The following is a 17,840-nucleotide window of genomic DNA, read 5'->3' on the forward strand; positions in this document are numbered from 1 at the left end:
ATGCCATGAATGATCATAGTCGTAAATAAACATTGCAATTTAATCCACACATGGCATCAACAAAACCCACACACAGCCATCATAGCCAACCCAACTTTGAAAATAAAAACCAACCTAGCAATTACACACCACCCAAAACCTTACTTTCCAGCTGGAAGCCCCCATAGTGCAAGAACCCTAGCAAGATGGATCCAAGCCTAGGAGAGGTGACTGAAGAAGAGCATGAGGTGGTGGAGGTGAGGGGTAGCTGGGTGCGGCCACATAGACCAATGGTGGCGAGGCTCGGAGGGCACAGGCTGCGACATAATACTCGGTGGAGTACAACCGCTAGCTATTCAACAAGATCATGGAGTCTTGCAATGGGCAGGAGTATGAGGAGGTGTTCCCTGGTGGCAGGAGTCGTACCTTCAACCAAATCATCGGTAGGGTGAGGCGGAGGGTAACCTACATCGATAACCACCCAACCAGAGCTCGTTGGATGAGAATTACTTACCCTTGATGAATCCTGGTGTAATAACCCTCTATGTATGAAATCATCTAGTTTCTGCGGATCCTCTATGTATGAACCCTTTGATGAACTTGCTCTTTGTATGAACCCTTCATAAATTAAGTATCAGTGCCTACATGTGTTTAAATAAGTACTTTGGAGCGTGTCTTCTTATTTTGTTCACCACGCTCTAACCAAACAGATCATAAGAAGTTTAGCCAAACCAATTGGTCCATCATAATTTTGCAGACTGACACACTACAGATCAATGAGCACTTGCTAAACTACCATTAAATATAAAGGGCACCACACTTGGCAATACTTAATTAGTTCTAGGTTAAGTGGTCAGTGATCAAGGAAGCACCAACAAAACAACGTCAATTCTGCACTCTATATACCAGTATCACTGCATCATCTACTCTACTCTGCCATTTCAGTTACATGTGCTACATAGGCACAGTGACAGTGTTTCGACACAACAAACCACTCCAACAATGCTACATCTGAAAAAATAAATTCCACAAAAGCTTGATTTACTTCTAACTTACCTGCACATAGCAGCCTGCTACTGGGACCCACCTATCATAAACCTACTTAAAACTTAACCATTCGGTCAATAGAGTTTTCCGAAACAACAAACCAATTCCGTCACAGTTTTCTGAGAATTTTAAAAAAGAGGATGTTTTTTGGAAACCTAGCCCCAAAAGTCATAGTTTTTAGCTATATACTCTGTTAAATTGCATGTCACTGTGAACCCTCTTGAAAACTAAAGGCCAATCTTTCTAGAGAGCGTATGAAATAATTAATGGCCTCTTTGATCCATATGAATAAAAAAAGTAGGAAAACAAAAACAAAACATTGTAATTTGTGAACGGCATTCCAATGGAGCATTGGAGTGGTTGAATTTGCACCAAATTGTGCTTGTTCGATTGTAACATAGGGGATACCAAAATAATCTTTTCAAGCAATAGTACTGAAAGAAATATAGTGGAACAAATCCTTAGAAAAAAAACTCTATAGGACTCAACCCTACAAAACAAACAACCCACATTGCAAAAATCCCTAATGTTGCAATGTGCAAATTTCTTATGAAATTGTTCTGACAATACATGCCCTGGTTACATAGGTATTATTGCTGGTACTGATGCATATATTTTTCTCCCTTGTGGAACTTTTGAATTTCCATCTTCTCCTTTCTTTGAGAGAGAAACCATCTTTCACTATTTTTATAATATTTCAGGAACTTGAGATTTTCCAACCGATAAATTATGTTGTATCGACCTTGTCTGTATAAATAACTTCGGCACGATATTGACCTTCTGTGATCTATTCAAAGTCACCACAAAGGCCTTGTGTGTACGTTGCCTCTCCCACTGAAAGAATAATCCTCCTTTATGAGACACACATGTGTCATATCTGGGGTCTGATCTCTTGTGGGCTGATGGTGCAACCACCCTTCTAATCATCCAACAACATGTACGGTTGATTATTTGATTGGAATCAAATACACAGTATTTACAGAAAAAAGTCTTCGTTTATTGGGAAAGAATCAATATACTTTTAATGTCGAATCGGGATTCACTAAGACAGAAATAAAGCATTGGGTCGAACTCTTCTTTGGTGTTAAGGTGTTAGCTGTGAATAGCCATCAACTACCTGGAAAAGGTAGAAGAACATTGATATATACATTTTGTCATCTTATTCGCAAATTTCACATTGGAGCCTTGGAGACATATCCAAAATGTATATACGCCGAAGATACACAGTAGTACAATACTGTCAGACCAAGTGCACCTTCGCGAAAGACCATGACGACGCCAGTTGAAAAATGATGGCAGGAACGAAACGGTTGAGCAGATCGAAGCTGCATCGCCGGCCAGCTCCCTTCCTCACCTAAACACAGAAAATTGTACTGTAGGTAGCTACCACCTAGCTACCTCGACCACACAACACAAAATGCTTCCCTTTTTGGATTGACGACTCACGCACAAACATTCTCAATCTGGCCAACTGCTGAAATTTGAGATGGGCTCTAGGCCCATATAGTAATTTCTGAAAATTCTCTAAGGGCCCATATGGTTTATATCGCATTAGGTGTAGTGGGAAGTTTAGTCCCATCCCGGAAGTAGAAGAGGAGTTGGACCTCCTTATAAGGGTTTCTCTTCTACATGCTATTGGAGCTTGAGAAGAGACGAGGCCCTCGCGCACTCCTCCTCCTCCTCCGCCTGCCGCGGGTTGCTGGATTGAGCCGAGCCGAGCTCACACCTACGCGCTTATTTTTACCAGTCACTAATGGAGAGTTCTAACCCTAGACGCCATGAACAGGTCACATCTGCTCCACGCGCACGCCCACCGTCGTTCCCTTGCTGCTGCTGCCGCCGGTGACTCCATCCCGTCCGCCGCGTACACGGTCGACGGGAGAGCAGGTCTCCGAAACCACGCCCTTCTGGTTCCTGTACGGGGTGAGGGGCGAATAGGTTTTTGGGCAGCGATTACGCGACTGCTCACTTCCGATCCGCTACTTCCTCTACGTCCGCGTCGCCCTCATCATCATCATGTCCACCGACGCTGAACGTGCCGCCGCCGAGAAAGCCGAAGCCGACAAGAAGGCCGCCGAGGATGCTGCTGCCGCCACCACTGCCGCGGCGTCTGCATGGCCTACTGGAGGGTATAACGCGTTTATTCCGCTCCTGATTATTTTCGTATTAGCAGTACTAGCAGTATGTGTAGATTTGTCTACTGTTTGCTTAGTACGTGCATGTTTAGATCAGAGTCAGTACGTCATCAATTTAGTCAATGCTATGCTATTGATTTATCTATGGATTAAATTAGTCGAAAAATTGCCTATTTACTCAACACCAACAACCAACCTAATGTCCTAATCACACAATTACTTGGGGTTATAAATTGCCAGGCATTGACCCATGTTCATACATCGCAGCAGAGCAGAAGCAACATCTTGCAGTCACCACACCGCACACGAGAGAATGCTATCTCTCACTAGTACAACCGCTAGCTCCAGCCATGACTTCCAGCGCGAGCATGTTGGCCATGATCATGGCGTGCGCGCTCCTCCTCGCCGACAGCACATGCGACGCTGCCCGCAACCTGGCCGACACGACGCCGGCGGCTGCTGCTCCGGCTGCTAGCGCCATCCCTGGCCTGCCGGCCGTGCCGACCTTGCCTGCCGTGCCCACGGACACGGTCACCCTGATGCCACCCATGCCGTCGGTCACCCTGCCCACCGTGCCGCAGGTGACGCTGCCGCCCATGCCCTCCATCGTCGTCCCCAAGGCGGTCCTGCCGCCCATGCCCAAGGTCACCCTCCCCACCGTGCCCCAGGGGACGATGGCGCCGATGCCCGCCATTGTCGTGCCCAAGGTGACGCTGCCGCCATTGCCATTCGTCCCGAGTGTGAACGTGCCTATGCCGTTCGCGGCACCGCCCCCGTCAGCGTAGGCGCGCCCACGCGGCGGTGCGCTCGTCCTGTCCACGATAGGGCGCCGTTCATCTGAGTGTGGCGCCAGGTCACTCACTGGACACGACGTGCATTTTCTTACATGCAAGCTCGGTGTTAGGAGTACGATGCAGTGGTTCCTAGGTCCTACTTTTTCTTTACGTCTCAGTATATGTATTCTTGGTGTTTGACTATTGAGGGTTGTCCAATTGTGTGTATTCGTGTTTTTCCTACATACTTCCTCCGATTCCTATGAAGTATTTGTTTTCTGTTAAAATTCCCCAATGTAAGGTTTTTTTTTTTCAAGTTCTCATAATTCCTTTTTAGCTCTCTAAAAAAAAGTATCCCTCTCCCGATTGTCTGTATCTCTCCTTGTATAAAAAAGAAAAGAATCTCTCTCCCGACTGCATGTATCTCTTTCTTTCCTGTCGTTATTAATTTTCTTGTTGCTAAACAACCGATTAGCCAAGGGCAATTTCATCTTAAATTGTCTATACTTCTCTATCTTGGTCACTGTGCCGAAAATAATACACCTTACATAAAGAACGGAGAAAATACAAATATAATTTCTATTTACGGTAAGTTATACTCCCTCCATCCGAAAAACTTGTCCCAAACTTGTTTCTCAAATGAATGTATCTAGCACTAATTTGATACTAGATACGTCGATTTGAGGGCCAAGTTTTTTTGGACGGAGGGAGTACTTGTCTTACATAACTCAGTTAACGAGTGATGGTACATATAGTCTCTTCCCTCCCGGGTCCTTGAAAAATCATCTCAGCGTGAATTGTGGTCTTGCTAACCACATGGGTGATCTCTAAAAAGGCACAATTGTAGAATATTCAACAATGCTTGTTGCCAAAAGTTAATTTTTTTAACTTATTTTCATTTCACTGTTCATGGTGGGTGCATTTAAACTCGGGATTAGAATAACACTTCCACGAAAATGATAGTTGGAGGGTTCAAAGACCGCTAGGTGAGAATCTTGACATGAAGTGGCGGGGTGCAGATTCAAGGGCCAATAGATTTGCACGTTTTTCCATTATTTTTTGAAAACACAGAGCAACTCAAATCTAAACGTAAATTTGGGAAAAATTAAATTAAGAATGAACAGAGTCAAAACGGTCTGCTTGCATGTATAGTCCAAGAAGCTACTCTCTCTGTCCTAAAATAAGTGACTCAACTTTGTATTAACTTTAGTACAAAGTTGAGTCACATATTTGGGACGAAGTGAGTACAATGTAATCCACTAGTTGCTTGCAACCAGAGACGCTCCCGTACCATGAAATTCTATGATGCTACTAGCAGATTGTAACAGAAGTCAATCCCAAAGAAGGGCACTTTATTTTGATGATACATGATAACGTTAGTGAGTCTTTGTGAGAACGTTTGACTAGCCAGATGACCAGTTCAAAAATGATGGCATGAATAATCCAGACGGTTGAGCAGATTAAAGTTACAGCACCGGCGCAAATCTCGTCCTAATGGCCCTGCTATGCACCAGTAGCCCACGAGCCAATGAGTTTCCGCAACCTTGTGAAGTATCTCAATCCAGCAGTATGTTCGTTTCCTTTCCTGATTTTAAGTGTTGTTATCTTTCTCATATTGGGTCCCACCATTGACAGATAAACAACTCATGCACAGCCCTATACATCTCTTAATTCTTAGTTAAGTACAGTTTGTGACACAATCACTCTCTCTCTCTCTTTCCTCTTTGTTGGGGATCGTTGCAGAAATTAAAAAATTTCTACGTATCACCAAGATCAATCTATGGAGTTACTAGCAACGAGAGGGGAGGAGTGCATCTACATACCCTTCTAGATCGCGAGCGGAAGCGTTCAAGAGAACGGGGTTGATGGAGTCGTACTCGTCGTGATCCAAATAGCCGATGATCCTAGCGCCGAACGGACGGCACCTCCGCGTTCAACACACGTACGGAGCGGAGACGTCTCCTCCTTCTTGATCCAGCAAGGGGGAAGGAGAAGTTGATGGAGATCCAGCAGCACGACGGCGTGGTGGTGGAAGCAGCGGGATTCCAGCAGGGCTTCGCCAGGCGCTACTCGAGGAGGAAGAGGTGACACGGGAGGGAGAGGGAGGCGCCAAGGCTTAGGGTGCGGCTGCCCTCCCTCCCCTCCACTATATATAGGGGCTAGGGGGCGCATGCCCCCCTTGGAGATCCCATCTAGAGGGGGGGCGGCCCTCGGGGCGGCGGCCCCTCGAGGGGCAACGGCCCCCTTAGGGTTTCCAACCAGGGGGCACATGCCCCCTCGGGGGGCAACGGCCCCCTAGGGTTTCCAACCCTAGGCGCCTTGGGCCCTTCGGTGGGGCGCACCAGCCCACTAGGGGCTGGTTCCCACGCCACTTCAGCCCATGGGGCCCTCCGGGATAGGTGGCCCCACCCGGTGGACCCCCGGGACCCTTCTGGTGGTCCCGGTACAATACCGGTGACCCCCGAAACTCTCCCGGTGGCCGAAACTGGACTTTTTATATATAAATCTTTACCTCCGGACCATTCCGGAACTCCTCGTGACGTCCGGGATCTCATCCGGGACTCCGAACAACTTTCGGTTAACCGCATCTCTACAACTCTAGCGTCAACGAACCTTAAGTGTGTAGACCCTACAAGGGTTCGGGAATCATGCACACATGACCGAGACACCTCTCTAGCCAATAACCAACAGCGGGATCTGGATACCCATGTTGGCTCCCACACGTTCCACGATGATCTCATCGGATGAACCACGATGTTGAGGATTCAAGAAATCCCGTACACAATTCCCTTTGTCAATCGGTACGTTACTTGCCCGAGATTCGATCGTCGGTATCCCAATACCTCGTTCAATCTCGTTACCGGCAAGTCACTTTACTCGTTCCGTAATGCATGATCCCGTGACTAACTACTTAGTCACATTGAGCCACCCAGTTACCGAGTGGGCCCAGAGATACCTCTCCGTCATACGGAGTGACAAATCCCAGTCTCGATCCGTGCCAACCCAACAGACACTTTCGGAGATACCTGTAGTGCACCTTTATAGCCACCCAGTTACATTTTGACGTTTGGTACACCGAAAGCATTCCTACGGTATCCGGGAGTTGCACGATCTCATGGTCTAAGGAAATGATACTTGACATTAGAAAAGCTTTAGCAAACGAACTACACGATCTAGTGCTATGCTTAGGATTGGGTCTTGTCCATCACATCATTCTCCTAATGATGTGATCCCGTTATCAATGACATCCAATGTCCATGGTCAGGAAACCGTAACCATCTATTGATCAACGAGCTAGTCAACTAGAGGCTCACTAGAGACATGTTATGGTCTATGTTTTCACACATGTATTACGATTTCCGGATAACACAATTATAGCATGAACAATAGAGAATTATCATGAACAAGGAAATATAATAATAACCATTTTATTATTGCCTCTAGGGCATATTTCCAACAGTCTCCCACTTGCACTAGAGTCAATAATCTAGTTACATTGTGATGAATTGTACACCCATAGAGTTCTGGTATTGATCATGTTTCGTCCGTGGAAGAGCTTTAGTCAACGGATCTGCGACATTCAAATCCGTATGCACTTTACAAATATCTATGTCTCCATTTTGAACATTTTCACCAATGGAGTTGAAGCGACGCTTGATGTGCCTGGTCTTCTTGTGAAACCTGGGCTCCTTGGCAAGGGCAATAGCTCCAGTGTTATCACAGAAGAGAGTCATCGGCCCCGATGCATTGGGAATAACTCCTAGGTCGGCAATGAACTCCTTCATGCAGATTGCTTCATGTGCTGCCTCCGAGGCTGCCATGCACTTCGCTTCACATGTAGATCCCGCCACGACGCTTTGCTTGCAACTGCACCAGCTGACTGCCCCACCATTCAAAATATACACGTATCCGGTTTGTGACTTAGAGTCATCCAGATCTGTGTCGAAGCTAGCATCGACGTAACCCTTTACGACGAGCTCTTCATCACCTCCATAAACGAGAAACATATCCTTAGTCCTTTTCAGGTACTTCAGGATGTTCTTGACCCGTTGTCCATTGTTCCATGCCGGGATTACTTTGGTACCTCCCTACCAAACTTACGGAAAGGTTTACATCAGGTCTGGCACAGCATGGCATACATAATAGACCCTATGGCCGAGGCATAGGGGATGACACTCATCTTTTCTCTATCTTCTGCCGTGGTCGGGCATTGAGCTGTGCTCAATCTCACACCTTGCAATACAGGCAAGAACCCCTTCTTGGACTGATCCATATTGAACTTCTTCAATATCTTATCAAGGTATGTGCTTTGTGAACGACCTATGAGGCGTCTCGATCTATCTCTATAGATCTTGATGCCTAATATTAAGCAGCTTCTCCAAGGTCCTTCATTGAAAAACACTTATTCAAGTAGGCCTTTATGCTTTCCAAGAATTCTATATCATTTCCCATCAATAGTATGTCATCCACATATAATATGAGAAATGCTACAGAGCTCCCACTCACTTTCTTATAAACCCAGGGTTCTCCATAAGTCTGTGTAAACCCAAACGCTTTGATCATCTCATCAAAGCGAATGTTCCAACTCCGAGATGCCTGCACCAGCCCATAGATTGAGCGCTGGAGCTTGCATACCTTGCCAGCATTCTTAGGATCGACAAAACCTTCCGGCTGCATCATATACAATTCTTCCTTAAGGAAGCCGTTAAGGAATGCCGTTTTGACGTCCATTTGCCATATTTCATAATCGTAGAATGCGGCAATTGCTAACATGATTCGGACGGACTTCAGCTTCGCTACGGGTGAGAAGGTCTCATTGTAGTCAACTCCTGAACTTGTCGATAACCCTTAGCGACAATTCAAGCTTTATAGATGGTAACATTTCCATCCGCGTCCGTCTTATTCTTAAAGATCCATTTATTTTCTATCGCTCGCCGATCATCGGGCAAGTCTGTTAAAGTCCATACATTGTTTTCATACATGGATCCTATCTCGGATTGCATGGCTTCAAGCCATTTGTTGGAATCTGGGCCTGCCATTGCTTCTTCATAGTTCGAAGGTTCGCCGATGTCCAACAACATTATTTCCATGACAGGGTTGCCGTACCACTCTGGTGCGGAACGTGTCCTTGTGGACCTACGAAGTTCAGTGGTAACTTGATCATGATCGTCATCATTAACTTCCTCTCTAGTCGGTGCAGGCACCACAGAAACATTTTCTTGTGCTGCGCTACTTTCTGGTTTGAGAGGGGTCATCTCATAAAGTTCCACTTTCCTCCCACTTACTTCTTTCGAGAGAAACTCTTTCTCCAGAAAGGACCCGTTCTTGGCAACGAAGACCTTGCCTTCGGATCTGAGGTAGAAGGTATACCCAATGGTTTCCTTAGGGTATCCTATGAAGACTCATTTTTCCGACTTGGGTTCAAGCTTTTCAGGTTGAAGTTTCTTGACATAAGCATCGCATGCCCAAACTTTAAGAAACGATAGGTTAGGTTTCTTTCCAAACCATAATTCATACGGTGTCGTCTCAACGCATTTCGACGGAGCCCTATTTAAAGTGAATGTGGCAGTATCTAAAGCATAACCCCAGAATGATAGCGGTAGATCGGTAAGAGACATCATAGATCGCACCATATCCAATAGAGTGCGATTACGACGTTCGGACACACCATTACGCTGAGGTGTTCCAGGCGGCGTGAGTTGTGAAACAATTCCACATTTCCTTAAGTGTGTGCCAAATTCGTGACTCAAATATTCCCCTCCACGATCTGATCGTAAGAACTTTATTTTCCTGTCACGTTGATTCTCAACCTCACTCTGAAATTCCTTGAACTTTTCAAAGGTCTCAGACTTGTGTTTCATTAAGTAGACATACCCATATCTACTCAAGTCATCAGTGAGGGTGAGAACATAACGATAGCCACCGCGAGCCTCAACGCTCATTGGACCGCACACATCAGTATGTATGATTTCCAATAAGTTGGTTGCTCGCTCCATTGTTCCGGAGAACGGAGTCATTGTCATTTTGCCCATGAGGCATGGTTCGCATGTGTCAAATGATTCATAATCAAGAGACTCCAAAAGTCCATCTGCATGGAGGTTTTTCATACGTTTGACACCAATGTGACCAAGGCGGCAGTGCCACAAGTATGTGGAACTATCATTATCAACCTTACATTTCTTGACATTCACACTATGAATATGTGTAACATCACGTTCGAGATTTATTAAGAATAAACCATTGACCAGCGGGGCATGACCATAAAACATATCCCTCATATAAATAGAACAACCATTATTCTCTGATTTAAATGAGTAGCCATCTCGCATCAAACGAGATCCAGATACAATGTTCATGCTCAAAGCTGGCACTAAATAACAATTATTGAGGTTTAAAACTAATCCCGTAGGTAAATGTAGAGGTAGTGTGCGGACGGCGATCACATCGACCTTGGAACCATTCCCGACGCGCATCGTCACCTCGTCCTTCGCCAGTCTCCGCTTATTCCGCAGCTCCTGCGTTGAGTTACAAATATGAGCAACCGCACCGGTATCAAATAACTAGGAGCTACTACGAGCGCTGGTTAGGTACACATCAATAATATGTATATAACATATACCTTTGGTATTGCCGGCCTTCTTATCCGCTAAGTACTTGGAGCAGTTCCGCTTCCAGTGATTGTTTCCCTTGCAATAAAAGCACTCGGTCTCAGGCTTGGGTCCATTCTTTGTCTTCTTACCGGCAGCTTGCTTACCGGGCGCGGCAACTCCCTTGCCGTCTTTCTTTAAGTTCTTCTTACCCTTGCCTTTCTTGAATTTAGTGGTTTTATTCACCATCAACACTTGATGTTCCTTTTTGATCTCCACCTCCGCTGATTTCAGCATTGAATATACCTCAGGAATGGTATTTTCCATCCCCTGCATATTGAAGTTCATCACAAAGCTCTTGTAGCTAGGTGGAAGCGACTGAAGGATTCTATCAACGACCGCGTCATCCGGGAGATTAACTCTCAGCTGAGACAAGCGGTTGTGCAACCCAGACATTCTGAGTATGTGTTCGCTGACGGAACTATTCTCCTCCATCTTACAACTATAGAACTTGTCGGAGATTTCATATCTCTCGACCCGGGCATGAGCTTGGAAAACCATTTTTAGCTCTCGGAACATCTCATATGCTCCGTGCTGCTCGAAACGCTTTTGGAGCCCCGGTTCTAAGCTGTAAAGCATGCCGCACTGAACCAGGGATAATCATCAACACGTGTTTGCCAGGCGTTCATAACGTCTTGGTTTGCTGGGACGGGTGCTTCACCTAGCGGTGCTTCAAGGACATATGCTTTCTTGGCAGCTATGAGGATAATCCTCAAGTTCCGGACCCAGTCCGTATAGTTGCTACCATCGTCTTTCAGCTTGGTTTTCTCTAGGAACGCGTTGAAGTTGAGGTTGACATTAGCGTGGGCCATTTGATCTACAAGACATATTGTAAAGATTTTAGACTAAGTTCATGATAATTAAGTTCATCTAATCAAATTATTAATGAACTCCCACTCAGACAGACATCCCTCTAGTCATCTAAGTGATACATGATCCGAGTCAACTAGGCCGTGTCCGGTCATCACGAGAGACGGACTAGTCATCATCGGTGAACATCTTCATGTTGATCGTATCTGCTATACGACTCATGTTCGACCTTTCGGTCTCTTGTGTTCCGAGGCCATGTCTGTACATGCTAGGCTCGTCAAGTCAACCTAAGTGTATTGTGTGTGTAAATCTGCCTTACACCCGTTGTATGCGAACGTTAGAACCTATCACACCCGATCATCACGTGGTGCTTCGGAACAACGAACCATCGCAACGGTGCACAGTTAGGGGGAACACTTTCTTGAAATTTTAGCAAGGGATCATCTTATTTATGCTACCGTCGTTCTAAGCAAATAAGATGTAAAACATGATAAACATCACATGCAATCAAATAGTGACATGATATGGCCAATATCATTTTGCTCCTTTCGATCTCCATCTTCGGGCACCATGTTCATCATTGTCACCGGCATGACACCATGATCTCCATCATCGTGTCTTCATGAAGTTGTCTCACCAACTATTACTTCTACTACTATGGCTAACGGTTAGCAATAAAGTAAAGTAATTACATGACGATTCAGTTGACACGCAGGTCATAAATAAATTAAGACAACTCCTATGGCTCCTGCCGGTTGTCATACTCATCGACATGCAAGTCGTGATTCCTATTACAAGAACATGATCAATCCCATACATCACATATATCATTCATCACATTCTTCTGGCCATATCACATCACATGACACATGCTGCAAAAACAAGTTAGACGTCCTCTAATTGTTGTTGCAAACTTTTACGTGGCTGCTATAGGTTTCTAGCAAGAACGTTTCTTACCTACGCCAAAACCACAACGTCATATGCCAATTTCTATTTACCCTTCATAAGGACCCTTTTCATCGAATCCGATCCGACTAAAGTGGGAGAGACAGACACCCGCTAGCCACCTTATGCAACTAGTGCATGTCAGTCGGTGAAACCTGTCTCACGTAAGCGTAAGTGTAAGGTCGGTCCGGGCCGCTTCATCCCACGATGCCGCCGAATCAAGATAAGACTAGTAACGGCAAGTAAATTTACAAAATCAACGCCCACAACAACTTGTGTTCTACTCGTGCATAGAAACTACGCATAGACCTAGCTCATGATGCCACTATTGGGGATCGTTGCAGAAATTAAAAAATTTCTACGCATCACCAAGATCAATCTATGGAGTTTACTAGCAACGAGAGGGGGGGAGTGCATCTACATACCCTTGTAGATCGCGAGCGGAAGCGTTCAAGAGAACGGGGTTGATGGAGTCGTACTCGTCGTGATCCAAATCACCGATGATCCTAGCGCCGAACGGACGGCACCTTCGCGTTCAACACACAAACGGAGCGGAGACGTCTCCTCCTTCTTGATCCCGCAACGGGGGAAGGAGAAGTTGATGGAGATCCAGCAGCACGACGGCGTGGTGGTGGAAGCAGCGGGATTCCAGCAGGGCTTCGCCAAGCGCTACTGGAGGAGGAAGAGGTGTCAAGGGAGGGAGAGGGAGGCACCAGGGCTTAGGGTGCGGCTGCCCTCCCTCCCCTCCACTATATATAGGGGCTAGGGGGGCGCATGCCCCCCTTGGAGATCCCATCTAGACAACTAATGTCCATGGTCAGGAAACCGTAACCATCTATTGATCAACGAGCTAGTCAACTAGAGGCTCACTAGGGACATGTTATAGTCTATGTGTTCACACATGTATTACGATTTTCGGATAACACAATTATAGCATGAACAATAGACAATTATCATGAACAAGGAAATATAATAATAACCATTTTATTATTGCCTCTAGGGCATATTTCCAACACTCTTCACTAACAAACATATCATCTACTTCCACATTTACAACTTTAAATCATTTATATTTTATAAACCATAATTTTTATTTATTGAGTATTTTTACATATATGAACTCCTCGCGCCAAGACCTTTAGAGCAAGACCACTTTGGATACATTTCAAACACCTTTAATTATCAATTTCTCAATCCACTTGTTTCACTCTATTTCAACATGGGGAACTACTTAGAACTTGACCAATGGGTAAAATTAGTTTTTGATTCCAGCGAAATTATTATTTTTGAAATGAGCGAGACCTGTTTGTTGGAAAAGAACTGAATGGTGTTTTATTGAAAATAGTTTTCTTAGAAGATTGAATTTTTTAACGAGTGAAATTTTGCTATCCAAAATGAGTGAAATCAGTTTTTTTCTGAACGAGTGATTTTCTTAATACAGTTAACTCAATGTTTTTCAATGAATGGAACCGGTTTTCCAAATTGATAGAAATTGGTCTTTTCAAATGAGTGAAAACCTTTTTTCAATTGTGTGAAACGAGTGAAATCACTTCTTTCAAATAGTGAACCTTTCATTTTATTTTAGTGAAATGAGTGTTTATAATTAAGTGAAAACAATTATTTTGTAATTAATTCAATCTGTTATTTGAATTGAGTGAAATTGTTATTTTAAATGACTTAAATTGTTGTTTTAAATGACTTAAATTGTATTTATTCAAATAATTGAAACTATTTTTGTGAATTCAGTGAAATAATTCTGTTAAAATGAGTGAACTCATTGTTTTTTAAATGTGTGCAATCAATTTTCGAATTGACCAAAATATGATATTCGAAATGGGTGGAACCTTTTTTATGGTATGAAATGAGTGAAATCTTATTTAAAATAAGTGAAATTGTTTCTTTACTAGAGTAGAATAATTGTTACAAATTAAGTGAAATCAATGATTTAGTAGTTTTTGAAATATGTTGTTTGAAACGAGTGACACATGTTTTAAACGAGTGAAATCACTCTTTTCCGAAAATGATTGGAACCATGTTTTTTAATTGACTAAAATAATTCTTTTGAGTAAGGAATCAACATTTCAAATATATTCCATACTCTCAGTTTTTAAGAAAAGAATGAAATTGTTTTTTTAATGTGAGTGAAGTATGTTTCACTGAGTTTAAACTCATTTAAAATATATTCAAATTTGATTTTTTTAAAATATATTGACGTCAAGAATGCAAATATGTAAGAACCCATAAAGTCTCAAAAAGATCATCACAAAAGCTCACCCTCCACATGCACATCAAATTGACACATTTATTCAAAGTAAAACATAATATGAAAGTAGGAACAAAAGAAGTTGAAGCGATTTCCAAAGCCAGCTGTTACCTTTTCGTGCTCACTTCTCTTAGGCGACGCGCATGCAAAGACACAACCTCCACATGCACTCAGAACTACATGTCCATGTAAAAGCGCCCCTTCACCAGACATATAACTTAATAATATTTGAAATTAATCAAAAAATATCTTGTAAACTTCTAAACACACCACATGTAAGGATTGAGCACTAAAAATTGAAATCTATGTGTAGACACGCCTCAACCACCCTAACACCCATAGTAGGTGGTAAGTTGTTTCTTTACTCATAACCACTTGCTAGTGTTATATACATTATCCAAGCAAAACTACATGTTGAGAACTTGAAATTTCCAACAGGAATTCAAACTCAAATGTAATTCGATCATGTTGTGCTGCATGTTAATGCAAACCCTCTCCAATAATATGTAGACCAATGCTCTTCTTCTGAAGGATCTCCTACAATATGGGGCTCTATGGTCCTTAGGATTGGGAATAAAAATAAGAAAGTGAAAAGCGCAAGGTTGTTACATACTTCTTAATGATAGGGGTATTTTTGTGCAAGTTAGCCAAACATGATAAAAGGTGAGTGAGTAGATGGGTTAGGTGCACCAATAACGAAGTGCAAAGTCCTGAAGGTACCCTCCAACTTTGAATGAATAAGCGATGGGGCTCCGTACCCTCCCATGTATGCACCTTTATTTCGGGCTGATCCATTCATAAGGTAGGGGCGTGATGGAAGACACTCCCGGCCTCATAATCTAGAGGGTTGTTGCTGCAGAGCTAAGGGGCATAGCAGCACCCTCCCTGGCACCATTCTTTGACCTAGCAGCCGACAGACAGGCCGAACATGAATGGGGAGCAAACTATTGTTGGAAATATGCCCTAGAGGCAATAATAAATGGTTATTATTATATTTCTTTGTTCATGGTAATTTTCTATTATTCATGCTATAATTGTATTGTCCGGAAATCGTGATACATGTGTGAATACATAGACCACAACCTGTCCCTAGTAAGCCTCTAGTTGACTAGCTCGTTGATCAACAGATAGTCATGGTTTCCTGACTATGGACATTGGATGTCATTGATAACGGGATCACATCATTAGGAGAATGATGTGATGGACAAGACCCAACTTAAGCATAGCATAAAAGATCGTGTAGTTTCGTTTGCTAGAGCTTTTCCAATGTCAAGTATCTTTTCCTTAGACCATGAGATCGTGCAACTCCCGGATACCGTAGGAGTGCTTTGGGTGTGCCAAACGTCACAACGTAACTGGTTGACTATAAAGGTGCATTACGGGTATCTCCGAAAGTGTCTGTTGGGTTGGCACGGATCGAGACTGGGATTTGTCACTCCGTGTGACGGAGAGGTATCTCTGGGGCCCACTCGGTAATGCATCATCATAATGAGCTCAATGTGACTAAGGCGTTAGTCACGGGATCATGCATTGCGGTACGAGTAAAGAGACTTGCCGGTAACGAGATTGAACAAGGTATTGGGATACCGACGATCGAATCTCGGGCAAGTAACATACCGATTGACAAAGGGAATTGCATACGGATTGATTGAATCCTCGACACCGTGGTTCATCCGATGAGATCATCGTGGAACATGTGGGAGCCAACATGGGTATCCAGATCCCGCTGTTGGTTATTGACCGGAGAGGCGTCTCGGTCATGTCTGCATGTCTCCCGAACCCGTAGGGTCTACACACTTAAGGTCCGGTGACGCTAGGGTTGTAGAGATATATGTATGCGGAAACCCGAAAGTTGTTCGGAGTCCCGGATGAGATCCCGGACGTCACGAGAGGTTCCGGAATGGTCCGGAGGTGAAGAATTATATATAGGAAGTCAAGTTTCGGCCACCGGGAAAGTTTCGGGGGTTACCGGTATTGTACCGGGACCACCGGAAGGGTCCCGGGGGTCCACCGGGTGGGGCCACCTATCCCGGAGGGCCCCGTGGGCTGAAAGTGGAAGGGAACCAGCCCTTAGTGGGCTGGGGCGCCCCCCTTGGGCCTCCCCCCATGCGCCTAGGGTTGGGAACCCTAGGGGGGAGCTTCCCCTTGCCTTGGGGGGCAAGGCAACCCCTTCCCCCCTTGGCCGCCCCCCCCCCTTGGAGATCCCATCTCCCAGGGCTGGCGCACCCCCCCAGGGGCCTATATAAAAGGGGGGAGGGAGGGCAGCAACCTACAGCCTTGGGCGCCTCCCTCCTCCCCTGCAACACCTCTCTCTCTCTCTCGCAGAAGCTCGGCGAAGCCCTGCCGGAGACCCGCTACATCCACCACCACGCCGTCGTGCTGTTGGATCTCCATCAACCTCTCCTCCCCCCTTGCTGGATCAAGAAGGAGGAGACGTCGCTGCACCGTACGTGTGTTGAACGCGGAGGTGCCGTCCGTTCGGCACTCGGTCATCGGTGATTTGGATCATGGCGAGTACGACTCCGTCATCCACGTTCATTGGAACGCTTCCGCTCGCGATCTACAAGGGTATGTAGATGCACTCCTTTCCCCTCGTTGCTAGTAGACTCCATAGATGCATCTTGGTGAGCGTAGGAAATTTTTTAAATTATGCTACGATTCCCAACAACTATACTCTAATTCATTTTACTTGCTCCCACGAACATAGACTAAATGATTCCAGTTGCCCTAGACTAGAAAAGTGCATATATATCATTGTGGAACTGTGGAGTTAGTCTCAATTGATCTTTTATTAGGATTCGAACTCACACCACATACGAAGTCAATTCGATCTATTTAAGGGCTTGCCTCTACAGAAGAGGTCTATTTTTACTATCTAAGAGTCATACTATCGGAACTCGGAGCGAGTTGAACGAAAGCCTTGCCCACAACTACAACCTTAGGCTTTTCAAAGGGCTTAGATTTTAAGTTTCTGTGGTTAGACATGAAATCATTTTGGTACTTTAGTTAGGAAAGCAACCCATTAACAAAATCAAAGGCGCGACCATCCCCCATTCCATGAGTGGCTCTTCTTGTAAAGAAAAAACAAGGATCATGGCACCTATGGCTTATAGGCAACTTAATGAACAAACTATAAATGGGAAATACACGTTACCCGCATGTGATTTGTACTAAATAATTGAATTTGTACCAAATTATAATTGAATCGATTACAACATAGAAAAAAAACGAATATTTCGAA

The 17,840-nt window shown here is 44.5% G+C and overlaps 1 protein-coding gene across 1 annotated transcript; it reads left to right on the forward strand.

Moving 5' to 3' along the window:
- Positions 1-3,382: 3,382 nt before the first annotated feature.
- On the forward strand, positions 3,383-4,162 carry LOC109781385 (uncharacterized). Its single transcript, XM_020339990.3, has one exon. It carries the CDS (start codon positions 3,512-3,514, stop codon positions 3,944-3,946), a length of 435 nt encoding a protein of 144 aa, XP_020195579.1. The 5' UTR covers positions 3,383-3,511; the 3' UTR covers positions 3,947-4,162.
- Positions 4,163-17,840: the final 13,678 nt, after the last annotated feature.

Source organism: Aegilops tauschii, chromosome 5 (genome assembly GCF_002575655.3).
Source record: "Aegilops tauschii subsp. strangulata cultivar AL8/78 chromosome 5, Aet v6.0, whole genome shotgun sequence".
NCBI classification, from domain to species: domain Eukaryota; kingdom Viridiplantae; phylum Streptophyta; class Magnoliopsida; order Poales; family Poaceae; genus Aegilops; species Aegilops tauschii.

Excerpts from the sequence above, each read along its gene's own strand:
- LOC109781385 (XM_020339990.3), top strand. The coding sequence starts at position 3,512 with ATGACTTCCAGCGCGAGCATGTTGGCCATGATCATGGCGTGCGCGCTC.